This window comes from Osmerus eperlanus, chromosome 17, assembly GCF_963692335.1.
Source record: "Osmerus eperlanus chromosome 17, fOsmEpe2.1, whole genome shotgun sequence".
Taxonomy (NCBI): domain Eukaryota; kingdom Metazoa; phylum Chordata; class Actinopteri; order Osmeriformes; family Osmeridae; genus Osmerus; species Osmerus eperlanus.
In genome coordinates this window covers 11,739,253-11,753,255 of record NC_085034.1, presented here as the reverse complement: position 1 = coordinate 11,753,255, position 14,003 = coordinate 11,739,253, and the positions used below count along the sequence as shown (strand labels likewise).

Below are 14,003 nucleotides of genomic sequence, written 5' to 3'. Positions count from 1 at the left end.
CTCACACACACAAACTCACACACGCCTCGCAGACGTTTATTTAGAATGTATTTGTCCAAGCATCCACCCAGCAGCGAGCCAGAGATACCCCTGATAACCAAAGCCTAGCACTGAGGCAGACACTCTCATTCACTTAGAGATGAGAGGAAGATTAGGATGTGGCACAGATGAGCCTCAGAAAGACTGGAATCATCTTTCATATAAATTAAACCATTGTGAACATAATTAAATAGGTTAACACACAACGAATACTTAAATATGTTCCTGCTATGAATAAGATGACAACTTTACAATGGCACTTCATCTCAATTCCCTCCCACCCACACACACACACACGCACACACACTCACACACAGATGCTTTAATGGAGGCTGAAGTCTGTGAAGAGTGCAATGATCAACCTTCTCTGTCTCTAATACCAACACAGAATACCTCTGGCCAGCAGCTGAAATTAGGGATACTTAATGCCAGTCACACACCCCCCCCTAACTGACACACACACACACACACAAAACCCCACACACACGCAAAGTAAACAGATGCACATAAACACACTTACAATATGACTCAAGGAATCACACATCTTATCATGTTGACTTTGTTGTGTGGCCTTGGAGTGAGAGGATGTGATGCATAAGGGCTGTACCACACTGTCGCTTTTGAACGCTCCACATCCAAACAGCTTTATTAGGAACCGTGACAGTCCCAGTGGAGAGAAACGCCCAGGAAGTCTCCACACCCCTGATCCTATCGCACTTATTTTGTTCTCCTAATTTCCCATAATCAGTAGCCCTGGTAAGTTACTTACATCACATTCTATGGATCTCTTTCCACGTGTGTCAAAATCACTCAGTTGCAGAATATCAGAAATATTATAAAAAATAGCACTTTGAGTTAGAGGTCATCCATAATTTCATTTAATTAAATTGTTGTTTTCAGGACTTTTGTGAATTGACGCAAGTTATGCCATATTTGGATCAAGCTGAATGGAAAAATATCAAAAGTGCTTTGAAAGCAATTCCAGGGAGCCTAAATTCCTGTTGTCATAGCTATGAGCGGAGTCAACTCAGTTCTCCTCTGATGGAGTCAAACTGTGGCTGATTTAGTCCCAATCCCAAAAACAAACATATCACCAGTTACTATATATGCATAATATGTGCCACTTCCAAAGCAAATTAGACTGTCATTGTGAACCAGTAGTAAAAGGAAGAGCTATGAATATTCATGATTATACATCTGCATGTGCAAATTATATTGAAGAAAATTAAGTTCTAAAAGTTTATCTGTAGGGTGTTCTTTAAAGTTAAAGTAAGTCTGTATCCTTGAAAGATTCTCAACTTGCACAAATGTTTGCCTTGGTGCCTTTTGGCATTAGCCAAAGATAAGGAGCAGTCCTTATGAGTGGTTTCCTTTGATATGTTATGTCACTAAGTCTGAGTGCCCCAGAAGCATTCTACTAATTGATCAGTATTCGTAGGCTTTCAGACTTTCTAAATCTATTTCAATATCAAAGGTTTCCAGACTTACTTAAATTAAAGTTTTGAAATCTATATAGTGGCTTGTATGTTCACTTTTTTAGCAAGCACAAATTAAATCGACTTTTAAAATGAATATAATGATAATTTAATAATGTAATGAAAGTATATAGGTACAATAGACATAAAAAAATATATAGATTACAATTGGAGGGGCGGATAGCCTATTGATAGGGCGTGCCAGGTCCCACCCAATCCCGACCGGTGCCGGGCATGTATGGATCTCCATTTCATGGTCTTGTATGATAAGCAGGCCAGTCTTCAGGAATGGGCAGTGCCATGCAGCTAACACTTGTTGAGCAGACTGAGATCTGAACTGAGCACGGAGCTGACGCTTCCAGAGCACAATACGTCTTCAAGCCCCTCTGGAGAGTCAGTCACTACGGTGCACAATTGGCGCAGCCAAGGAGACGGGAGAAAAACTTTCAGCCAAATCTCCGACTCCGAGAGTGGGAGAAAAGGGCAGACGCACAAAAGCATTCTTGGCTTTCAAGAAAAACAATAACTACGGCAAAATAATTTTCATCAAAACGGCCTACAAAATCAAGAAGATAGGCGTAACAGAACAGCGTCAGCATCGAGAACCAACAACAGTTATTCAACATTTAGAAATTTGAATCTCTTAAAACGTGGATTGAATTCTGAAGGAACAGTGACTTATAATTAACGTCAATAGGCTATACGCAGAAATAATCAAGATGAAAACGGAGATGCGAATCGTGTGGGCACTTGTTTCATGTGGTAAGTTTTATTGTGTTCAATTGTTTTCTATTATATTTTGCATGAAAACTGTTGCCTTTTCGACAATGTTTGGTAATTCTGAGGTCCTGGATGAGGACAAATGGTCAGGTCTTCATGACATGCAGAGAAGCAAGTGTAGTGAAAACTATTTAGGAAAGGCGGACTCTGTGGTCAAGTTTCAATAGATAATGTCATTATAATGAAGGTGACTCAAGTTCAGAGACGTATTTGAGAATCGAGAAGATGGATTAATGTAAATAAAATAGCCTAACGCCTTTTTCTCCACCATTACCCACCACACGATCTAGTTTGTAGGCCCTATATGAAAACCAATTGTGTGGACTTAAAGTGCCCCGTGAGTTTTAGTAGCCTACATGGGAGAGTTGCAAGTGCCACGAGAGCTACGTTGGTAGGTACAAGAGAGTCCCCCCCACCTCTCCGCCCGCTCTATACTCGAGAGCAGGAGGAGAGACAACGGCCTCGCATAATGGAGTGTTCCCGTGACCCGCATCAGAAGGCCCTCCCGAATCGAGGAAAGTGTTATTCTTTAATTATGTGCGGGTCGCACCTGCTCCTCGCCTCACGGAGAGCTTTTGTTTTTTCGTTGTGCAAAAACAACGAAAAGCTACTTGTCATCCCTTTTTCCAAACCAAAAGGTTAAGTTTTTATTAACGACATAATTGAAACCCCCCACAGCGGTCAAGGTCAGAAATAACTAATTGGCTAATATAATATGTCCATCTTAATTATTGTCTTACATGTTATTAGGCTTAATATAAATTGTTTGGACAAAAGCTTATGTTCTTTACAATTCTTTGATCAAAGTGGTGGTATCAGGGTAATCAAATATTACTTCCAGGGGCGTAGCCCAGTCCTTAACCATTGACTCACCACCCATCTGGTCATGAGAGTGCAGGTTAAGTTAGACAGGGCCCGCTGCAGGCTTCAGTCCTGGATGCTGCTTGGCAAAAGGGGGCTTCCTCAGGCTAGTCTAGGATAGCACAGAGAACAATAGATAGGAAAACCCCCTTTATCAACATCCCTGTTCCCAGGGAGGGTGTGGTGGCGGATTCCCGGCCTCAAGTTCACCTCTCCTGCCTGGCCTTCTGTAGCACTTCAAGACTGTTCCAAACTTCAGATCCCTGGACATCACTGGATACCATATAGCATTGATTAAACAGCAGAGATGGTAACAGGCAGACAGTGTTTGAAGTGTCAGTTGATGTTTGGGGGTTTCCCTTGGTGGGCTGTGGGGGTGGGTAACACCAATGGCACAGGACCACCTTAAATTCAAAATGTTCTGTCTTATCCAGAACCCCACAGCACCTCCTTAACTCAGTAACAGGAGGTAGGTGTCTCTTTAGGGAGTGTAGAGGGTTGGACAGTACAACCTTTGGTTCCATCACTGTCTGATGTCCATAAGCAAGCCCACCCAAACACCATCCTCCTACTCTACCCAACCCCACCCTCCTACAACCCCTCTCTCCTACTCCCCCCTAACCCCTCTCTCCTACTCCCCCTAACCCCTCTCTCCTACTTCACCTAACCCCTTCCCCCTACTCCACCTAACCCACCTCTCCTACTCCACCTAACCCCTCTCTCATACTCTAACAAACCATACTCTCCACCCAACCTCTCTGTCCTAATCCACCCTGCCCGTCTATCCTACTCCACCTAACCCATCTCTCCTACTCCACCTAACCCACCTCTCCAACTCCACCTAACCCACCTCTCCAACTCCACCTAACCCACCTCTCCTACTCCACCTAACCCATCTCTCCTACTCCACCTAACCCACCTCTCCAACTCCACCTAACCCACCTCTCCTACTCCACCTAACCACTCTCTCCTACTCTACCCAGCCCCTCTCTCAATCCATGCCCAGGTGTTCATGAATCAAGCCTGTGGCTGGTACTGCCATGGACCCTTGCTCAACTCCCGCCCCCCCCCCCCCCCTTCTCTCGTCCTGCTCTGACTCATACAAGCTCACACACATTCATAGGCACACACACCCACACCCACACTCTCTCTCTCTCTCACACACACACACACACACACACACACACACACACACACACACACACACACACACACACACACACTCCCTTCCCCAGTGGTGGCTGGGAAACGCCCCAAGGACCCAGCATAGCAAAAAACAGTCTAGGCCTATATAATAAAAATATATATAAAAAAACAAGGAAAACACTTTGAGGGCGCTCATTGAGAGCCCCAAGTTTCAACTGCCAGGTAAAGGAATTCCGTAATGTAGGCAACGTAACAGATCTTCATTCACTTCCATGGGCTAAATAGTCTCAAAATCCCTGAATCTGGCAACAATGGCTTTTGCGTATCTTACGTGTCTTTTGCGCCATTATGCCTCTTGAACGCGCACGTTTCAAAAATGCTAATCATTACGTTCTGCTAGATGACTGACGGTAGAGATATGAGTAAAAGAAAATATGCAAGCGGTGCTCAAAAGCGCAGCAATAAACTGGTGTCTGAACAAGCTCGAGCAAAACACCCGAAGATTACACACTTATTTAGACCAGCCAGAGAGGAAGCTATTATCAACATCTCCATAGACGAAACACTACCGCAGCCGCAGGTAGCTAGCAGCACGTCTTCACCAGCAACCAACAATAAATATAGCCTACTAGCTTAGCCTACTTATTGGCAAGAATAAATGTTTTCCTTTCCTCCATTGATTGTGTGTTATTTCATAGTGGCGATGCTATCCTTGGTGCTGAACTATCAGAAGGCTAGAGCGCGGTCTTTGGTTTTGAACAATGACAAATGTGTCTGAACTCTCCTGAATACAAATCTGTTTAAATCACTCAGATATCTTTATCATACCTGAAGTTAAATCATATTAAAGTCGACCTGTGTCAAAACGTGATAAGGGAGAAAATTGCATTCAAAGATTCCACTCCATGTCATTCTAATTCTGTGGCGAATATGGAAAGGAAATCCTTTTGTTTGTAATCACATTGTGAATGTAAATGTCAGTTTAAGTATTGGCTACATTAATAAACTTAACAATAACTTGCTGAGAAGTTAAGTTAGCATCCTCTCTTAATTCTCTCTCAGAAAAATTGTTTCTGTTTATTTTCGAGGTAAACAAAGGGTTGTGCTTATGCATTGGAGCTGTTTGCAGGTGGTAGCTTGGATCTGTTTGCATATAAGTACTAACAGTACTGTGCAAAAGTCGTAGGCACCCAAGATTTTTACACAAATATGATCTTAAATCTAAACAAATTAGTTTTTGCGGAATTATAAAAATGCAATTTTGAGAAAATGTACTTAAAATATATATATACTTTTGCACAGTACTGTATTTGGGCACCTATGTGTATGTTTTACAAGAGGACAAGGAAGTGTGACAAAGACTGCTGTTAAAAGTGGGGTTGGCGAACATGTCACTTCACATTCTTGACATACCAGCTGTGAACTTTCTACTTAATCAACAGTCCTGTAATATCTACACAGCAGTAGCTCAACGTAATGGAATCCATTACTCTTTATGTCAGCTAATCTGAAACAGCAGTGCTCCTGTGAAGATGGGCTACTTGTTGCATTGCAGGAATTCACCATTAGTGCACCCCACTGCTCCAACCTACACAAACACACATGCCGCCCTGGTATCTAAGGACTGGGAATGCATGCGTGTGCGCGCCACATCGCGAGTGAGAGCCCACGTCTGTGTAAATGTGGTGGTTGGATTCACGGGGGTTGAGAACCCCCTCCACTCCCACCCCTCCTTTTCTCTCTCTCCCCCCCTCCCCCCTCCCATCCATCTCTGCTCCCTTTCTCTTGTTTCTCCTTTATTCCGCACGGCGTTTCTCACATTTACAGACCCCCCTCCTCCCTTATCCTCCATGGAGAATAAGTGTTGTGTATAGCTGCCCCCCCCCCCCAATACCCCATCCCCCCCACCCCAACTCCCCACTCCACCCTGTCGATCTAGCTGAATTACCCTCGTCAATAAGACACCATCTCAGGGCTTTAGCGGGGGGGGGGCCAGTGGAGAGAGTACACCCTCCTGACAGAGCCAAACCCGGGGCCTTGCAGTGCTGTGCAGCCTTTGTCTGGGCCCCGCCACCTAACAGGGACTCATTGTCTGGAGAAGTGTGGAGCGACAGCTACACTTATTTATTTACTCCCTTTGGGCCCTTACGGTAGGCGTTCACAATCAGACACGCATCGATCTTGGTGGCTAGGGATAGTCAGTCTGGCATGGCAGTGTACATATACACACACACACGCACACTCACCAGCACTGGCCTGCTTGCCTTCCAGACAATTCAACAAGTTTCCACCCTCCGGGGGCTGATAGCCATTCTGTGACTGTGTACGAATAGAAGTTCTCTTTCTAAACAGGATTGGGTTGACGCCCACTGAGTCTAAACAAGGCGACAGGACAGCGAGCTCCCTCGGACCTCCATTAGTGTGTCTCCACAAAGACGGGACACACACACACTCATACACAGTATTGACCAGCTATCTACCGCCTCTGAAGACAATAGCATATAAGCTAAATGCTTTACAGCACCAAAAGACAACAGACAGATTTGGAATCTGTCCCCATTTCAGGCTTTGTCTTTCAGCCTTCCAGTGTCTCCCTTAAACACACACACCCACATAGATGTATGTACACACTGTGTAAGTGAGAAAAAAGTGAGTCAGAGTACCCAGTGACCTCAGGGGACAGAAAGGACATGGGGTCAGTTCTCACACTCTCTAAAAAGTCTGTCAGGGATATAGCCAGAATGGATCTTAACCCAGTCAGTTAGCAAAGTCTGCCATGTTGAGTAACATTTGATTTTTGATTCACCATTAAACATTTCCTAATCATGGGTTGGAACTTCTTCCCACTACTAGTGTGCTTCCCTATGATATAAGAAACTGTCCCCCTTGTGGTTACCAGCGTTTGAAACCTCCTGATGTGTCTGACGTTTTGCTTGCCCTAGGCCCATGTGTTGTTTTGTTCGTGCCTACGAGCTGTGTACCTTCTTGTTCATGTCAGTGTTTCCTGCATTTGTGATTGTCTTGTCGGCCCAGCGCTTTGGTCATCATGGGTCGTTTTAAAATGTGCTTTATGAATATTTGTTGTGGTTGTTGTAGTCTTTATAGAGGACATGAAGGTGAGACTGTAGGGGAGGAGGAGGGATGGAGGCCCTTCCCTGGAATAAGAACTGCAATTCACTGCATGCACAATGCATGCTTCCATCACATTAACTGTGTTTGTACCACATGTACTGCCTCTTTCACATGATTGAAGACAATTTAGCCCAAGGATCACGTATTCTGTTCAATTTGTATGACATTACTGATTTGGATTGTAATACTATAACTAGGAAATAATAAATAACCTATATATCTAGTTTGTAACTTGTTAACTAGCTAATGTCTACTTTAACATTTGTTGTTAAACAATATAGCTCTTAGCTTGATTTAGCATTCTTGCATCCACACAACATAGACAATGTTGTATGCTGTATGCTCTATGTAAGCAATTTTGAAGAAATTGAATTTTATGAAGAAAATTCCTGTTGGCACATATGGAAGGCAGTGTTCTAAGTTCCCTAAATCCCAGTCTAGCATAGGATTGTTCCGACTGCCTGGGCCAGCCCAGTGGGGTGGGTGGGGTACTTCCTTGGTTATTGTGTAGTGCATCCTGTCCTGCTTACTTGAAATAGAGAAACCCAGGGATGTACCCTTGTAGAAACTGTATGTTGGGTCTATTGACAAATCATTCAACACATTTCTTATTTTTTTCTCCAGGGCTCTTGATTCATTGCACTTCTGGTGCTACTGCTGGCACATCCACTACTGGTAAAACTATTACCACTAGTCAGCTTGCCACTGGCCCTACTGGTGGCCTTACCACTGGAAATGCTTCAAAATCTGAATCCACTGTTTATTCTACCATTGGCCCTACTGGTAACTCTACTGGTATCACTACTAGGCCTGTTACTGTTACTACTGGCACCCCTACCACTGTCCCTAATGATACTACTATCCCTGGACAATCTAAAATCCCTATGACTGTCCTTCCTGTTACCCCTACCCCTACTGGTGCCCCTACCACTGGCTATACTGGTAACCCTACCACTGACCCTGGTAAACCTACCACTGGCTCTCCTGGTAAACCTACCACTGGTCTTACTGGTGATGCTATCAATGGCTCTACTGTTAAGCCTACTGTTGGCCCAACTAGTCATCCTGTTCATAGCACTACAAGTGACTCTACTTCTAGTCCTGATGGTGGTGCTGCAGGCATGAGCAAGGAACAATCCACAACTGAGCCTGGCAATTCAGGAGCTACAACCTGGAACAAGACCACTCCTTCAAACGCTGTTTCGACTCCAGCTGTACTGGTCACCACAACAAACACAATAACTGCCAAACCAGCATATAACGTGAGATTTAAAAAGTCTAAACAAGATTCCTTGTAATTTTCAAGATTACTTTCAAAAACAACATCACAATAGCAATGTTTGTATTTGTTTTCAATCTATAAACATGTATCTATTTATTTTTCTACAGTTTTTTATGTCCAAAGGAGAAAAGGTAAGTTTAACAGCCGTCAACATTTCATTAAAACCACCATTAAAATCAAATGCAACATTTAGAATTGCTGACGAGACATACCAGAAACACTTAATAAAAATTGGACATCCAGAATAGAGTACGCCGGTACCCCCTTTTCCTGATTGCTGAAGCACCACCTATATTATATTTCTGAAGTATATGTGTATATATTATTTCTATTGTCTAAATACGTATTTATACTAGGGATGCACAATATATCAGCATCCATATCGGTATCGGACGATAAATGTTTATTTTTAGTGTTATTGTTACTGGTCCGATAAGAAAATGTACATACATTTGCAAACGTAGCATACCGCGGAATACATAATTAGGCGCATCCCCTCCCATCTCTTTATGGGAAACTCCCACTTTCCCCTTGACCCTCCCGTGAATGCATATGCATGACATGGAAAAGCGCAATTTGCCATTTTCAGTACCCGCGACAGGCAGTCTGCGCTTTTACCTCAGTGCGGCATGTTTGTACATACCTCGCCATGCTTTTACGTGCACGTTGCGAAACAAATACGCCTGTGATTTTATTTTGAAGTGACCGGGGGCATGTTCCATAGAGCAAATTTAAGCAAGGCATGTCAGTTACTTTCCAGTACTTACCAGTTATTTGGTAAACTCGCTTTATGGAACTGTATGACTTTATGACTTTTATTTTATATTTTGCCTTACGGCTTACGACCTCCGTTAAAAATATAAAAGCTATCTATCTCTCGCGAAGCTGCTCAGAGACCCTCGTCTGGGACGCTTCTGAAACGCGCCGCGTCTGGTGTGAACTGCACCATTAGAGGCCGCGACCAGGTCCGACAGTCACGTCGCAGCCGTAATGTGCTGCAGACGTGTCTGGTGTGAATAGGGGGTCATATTTGACAATTTTCCACTTTTATCATGTACCCACTTATAGTACCCCCATTTGAGAAACAGTGCTCTTGTCGGAGAGAAATGGTGCATCATGGGAGAGAGGAGGATGGTAGCAAAGCTATCATCAGTGATGGACAATGAATCCCACCCTATGCAGGACACTGTCTCTGCACTGAGTAGCTCCTTCAGCGACCAGCTCCTTCAACCTAAGTGCGTGAAGGAGCGGTACCGCAGGTCCTTCCTTCCTGCTGCTGTGAGACTATACAACCAGCACTGCTCTAAATAGAACACACACAAACACACACATGACGCAACCACTCTAAATAATTCATGGACACACTTAAAGTGCAAAAACCTATTGTGCAATATTTATATTTTTTATATATTTGGTGTCCATATGCAACTGGTGTGTCTTTTTATATCTTTTTTTATTATATCTTGTACTAACTTTGTAAATTTCTATACTGCTGTCCACTTTGCTGCTGCAATGCCCGAATTTACCCATTGTGGGACGAATAAAGATATATCTTATCTTGGAATATTTTTTTATTTATTTCACAGTCATGGGTTGGAAAACGGTCTTATTGGAATCACTTGCACTGATCTCCATCTTTCATCCAACCCGCTTTCATTCCCCCTGACTCTTTCTGATCATGATCCACAGCTCAATATACACAAAACCTGACCTGTGCAGTCACCTTTGATTTTCTCTTCCACTCCACCAGTGTAAGGAGAGAGGGTGTTGTGGTGAAAAGACATCAGCGCGGCATCGGTTGTCACTTTGTTGTGGCTTTGATGTGGCGACAACCTGGGGAATCATTTGAACCCAACGGACAGACAGTTTTTCTTTTGACAGGATCATGAGAAACCAAACCTGATCCAGCTGTGTGAGTGGCTGATGGTGAACATGCTGGAATCCACCTGCAACCTGACCGTCCGGGAGCATGGCAGCAAAACAGAGTTTGACAGCATAATGTTAGTTGGCAAAGGTACACAAGCCGTACAGATGTTAAACACTAAAAAATAACAAAAGCAGTGACCTATAACTTTTAGAAATGTCTACAGTAATAGATGGACGATTATCCAGTTCCCAATCTTTATTACAGGGAATCCAACATTAGCTCGTCGCTACCATGAGGAATTGGTTAGGACGAACATTGAGGTAACAAGCAAGGTAATTTCCAGTCTTATCCTCATGAATTAACCAAGGGGATGATGAAAGTATATTTGGAGGGATTGTGCAGGTTTTAAAAGTGACAGCTCTGTTTCCTTCAGATATCCGAGGACAAAACGACCCTCATCGCCATCCTAGCATCCTGTGGAGCCCTGCTGGCCATAATAGTGGGCTTAGCTATTTATGCCTCCCGCCAACGCAAACCCTACTGTGAGAACCAGGTAGGGTGGCATTCTCGCTGTTATATAATTCACTGAGGATAATTCGTCATTTGGAGTGACAGGTCCACCAGCCAATACCAGTCCAGACCTAACGTGCCTCGTCATCTTCCCAGCAACACCTGACAGAGGAGCTGCAGACGGTGGAGAACGGTTACCACGACAACCCCACGCTAGAAGTGATGGAGGTTCAGCCGGAGATGCAGGAGAAGAAGATGGCCCTGAACGGAGAGTTCAACGACAGCTGGATCGTTCCCATCGACAACCTTCTGAAAGATGACGTTCCTGATGAGGAGGACACACACCTGTGAGGTGGGATGAGGCGGGGGTGGAGGGGGGTTCCAAACCCTTACCCAGTCCCTCCCTCTCCTCTGACTGACCACCAAATACTTCATCACACTATGCTCCATGGAGAAGAAATTGGGCTCAAGGATATAGACAAACGTTTCATACAGACAGGGGCGTAGCCAGAAAAATCTTTTTGGGTAGGCCTAGAAAAATATGGATAGGCAGCTTTTCATTTTTTTTTTACTTATTTACTTTGCAATGTGCACCCGGTGCATCATTTTTCGGTTTTGGTTACCATGGAAATTCAACTACTAATTCGTACAGAGCCAATAACTGCTGTGTCCAGTTTTACCCAAGATGTATCTGAAGAACCGTGACAACCATTTCCAGAGTGCCTGTTATTTGAGGGACTTAACCAAGAGTCACACCAAGACATTTTTTATCTACTGTATACCCGGATGAATACCAAGCACCTCAAATGTTCTTTCTGGGGGTTTTAAGGTTTTTAACTCTACACTGATCGATAATCAATTATTGATTTGTACACTTGAGCATCTGTACATAAAGTATTTTTGACGTTTGGAAAAAAAAAGACATTGGATAGATCACAGAACTAAACTTAAGTACTTGTACTAGGATTGAGCTGTAAAATGTCTACAGCTCCGTAGTGACTTAGACAGATGACCTCAGGATAATTATCCTTGCAAATGCGACCACTACATTTTAGCTGTGGTGAGCCAGTACAGGCCTCCTCACAGAAGGCCATGCTGGTACAACTGTATCCTGAAGTATGCTAGCAAACCAGCAGGTTCATAGAGACAAAGCTTATGAAAGCTAAAAGCTTCCAGAGAAATGAAGGGAAAACACTGTAAATGTTATTTTGTGTTTGTTTTTTTGTGTTACAAGTTCACAAGAGGTGGCTTAGCATTATACTGTAGGCCACCCCACGGTATAGGCCTGTGCACATTCTAGAATTGTATTTTGTTTGTTCTGTTTTCAGTCAACTATCATCTAAAATGTTCTGAAATTTATCTAATCACAATCACGTGCTATTCACACTATTCGTAAATTATATTTGATCACCTTAATGAAGTGAACCAAACAAATCAACAATCCTTTTTTTGCCACTTCTGTTGTACAGTCTCACCTCTTATAGGGTATTTTTGTTCTTAGTGGTATTGGACGTATTTATGGTTTGTTTTGCTGACGAAGCCAAACAACAGGGGTCTGACACACTGGAAGCTGAGCTTGGTAACGGTCACTATGGTATCCTGACCAGGATAGCCATATCTTCTCATACCAATAAAGATTGGCAAAACAATATGCTTTTCTTTCTTTTTTATCTGCACTGTACAAATCTTGTATAGAATATGCCAAGCAGTCCTGCAAATGCCAAAAGCAATCACAGTAGTCATTACTGTATATGGTATAGTATAGAGAGTGAGGTTATGAGGTCGATACGTTAAAGCCTCAGTTTGATATTTCCCGGCATGACCGATCGGTCGAGGTTAGTAAGTGGTTTATTATATGGCATTTTTAGCTCTTTTCATTTAACCCTTGTGTTATCTTCGGGTCATTCTGACCCATCAGTAATTGTGACCCACTGTCGTATTGCGACAACTTTACCGCATACAAAAACAAAGTGAAGCATTTTCTTTTAACCGTTGGGCTGTCTCAGACACCCCACATTGCGAAGGTTAAAATAAAATTATTTTTATTTGTTTTTGTATTGGGTAAAATTGGGTAAACACAACGATGGTTCGTTATGAACCTTTGGGTCATGTGACCCGAAGGCAGCACAAGGGTTAAAACATGTCGTTTTGTTCAGCTCTCAAGTCTTCTCACGGTGTGTTTCAGGTGTTGCTTAGCAACCAATCTGAACTCTGAGCAACCAAACCTAGACATCTGCCTAGCGCTTGACGTTTTTCTCTGTGTTCACACTTTTCTGCTCTTTTAGAAAGTTAACAATTTCCTCGTCGCTGTTGATGTCTTCATTATCATCTGGATAGTAAAACTCGTGACTCCTCCTCATTTTGAAGATGACGTCAGAGGGCAATAAGTAAGGGATAATGTATAGAACGCCGGTCATTATCGGGAAAATAAGCCCCAACAGGGCGAACAGCAATCCGTATCAGACCGGCGAGGAGGTCAATACGCGGCTGGCATGACTACCAATCAGAATCCGTGGGTGCTGAAAACAATTCACCGCCAGAGGAGTAGGTGGCGCAACGGTTTTTTGTAAGTCGTCGTCGAGTGTTTATTTACCTAGGTTATCGAGAAGTCGGAGCAAATGTACAAATTAGCCGTTCATCAATAAAATACGCACATTTTCAGCAACTACACTGCCCATTTCGTGTCACATTTTAATTCAGATGCTGATTTACATGTACTGTTTAGCTGTTTATCTTCTGTTCGTCCTGTTTATCACGGCAACCCCGCCCCCGCCGCAAGCGGTTCTTAATACGGACCAATCACAGCCAAGGGGTATCCGTAAAATGACGGACGGACAGACGGATAGTCAGGAAAATCAGGAGGTGCACGTAGAGCTCTCCGAGGGGCTCGGAGAGGGCACGGAGAGGGAAT

The 14,003-nt window shown here is 43.4% G+C and overlaps 1 protein-coding gene across 2 annotated transcripts; it reads left to right on the top strand.

Annotated features, from left to right (window-relative positions):
- The first annotated feature begins 1,782 nt into the window (after positions 1-1,782).
- On the top strand, positions 1,783-12,743 carry podxl (podocalyxin-like). 2 transcript variants are annotated; one of them, XM_062482877.1, is made up of 7 exons: positions 1,783-2,273; positions 8,058-8,695; positions 8,823-8,846; positions 10,597-10,729; positions 10,847-10,914; positions 11,016-11,135; positions 11,249-12,743. In XM_062482877.1, exons 1-7 carry the CDS (start codon positions 2,234-2,236, stop codon positions 11,441-11,443), a joined length of 1,218 nt encoding a protein of 405 aa, XP_062338861.1. In that variant the 5' UTR covers positions 1,783-2,233; the 3' UTR covers positions 11,444-12,743. The 2 variants fall into 2 exon arrangements, with proteins under 2 accessions (XP_062338861.1, XP_062338860.1); XM_062482876.1 differs by having other exon boundaries at positions 1,784-2,276.
- The last annotated feature ends 1,260 nt before the right edge of the window (positions 12,744-14,003 follow it).

Bases quoted from the DNA above. Each gene is read 5' to 3' on its own strand.
- podxl (XM_062482876.1), top strand. From the start codon at position 2,234: ATGAAAACGGAGATGCGAATCGTGTGGGCACTTGTTTCATGTG. The intron at 8,847-10,596 runs GTAAGTTTAACA...TTCTTTTGACAG, and splicing joins TTATGTCCAAAGGAGAAAAG to GATCATGAGAAACCAAACCT. The intron at 10,730-10,846 runs GTACACAAGCCG...TCTTTATTACAG, and splicing joins CATAATGTTAGTTGGCAAAG to GGAATCCAACATTAGCTCGT.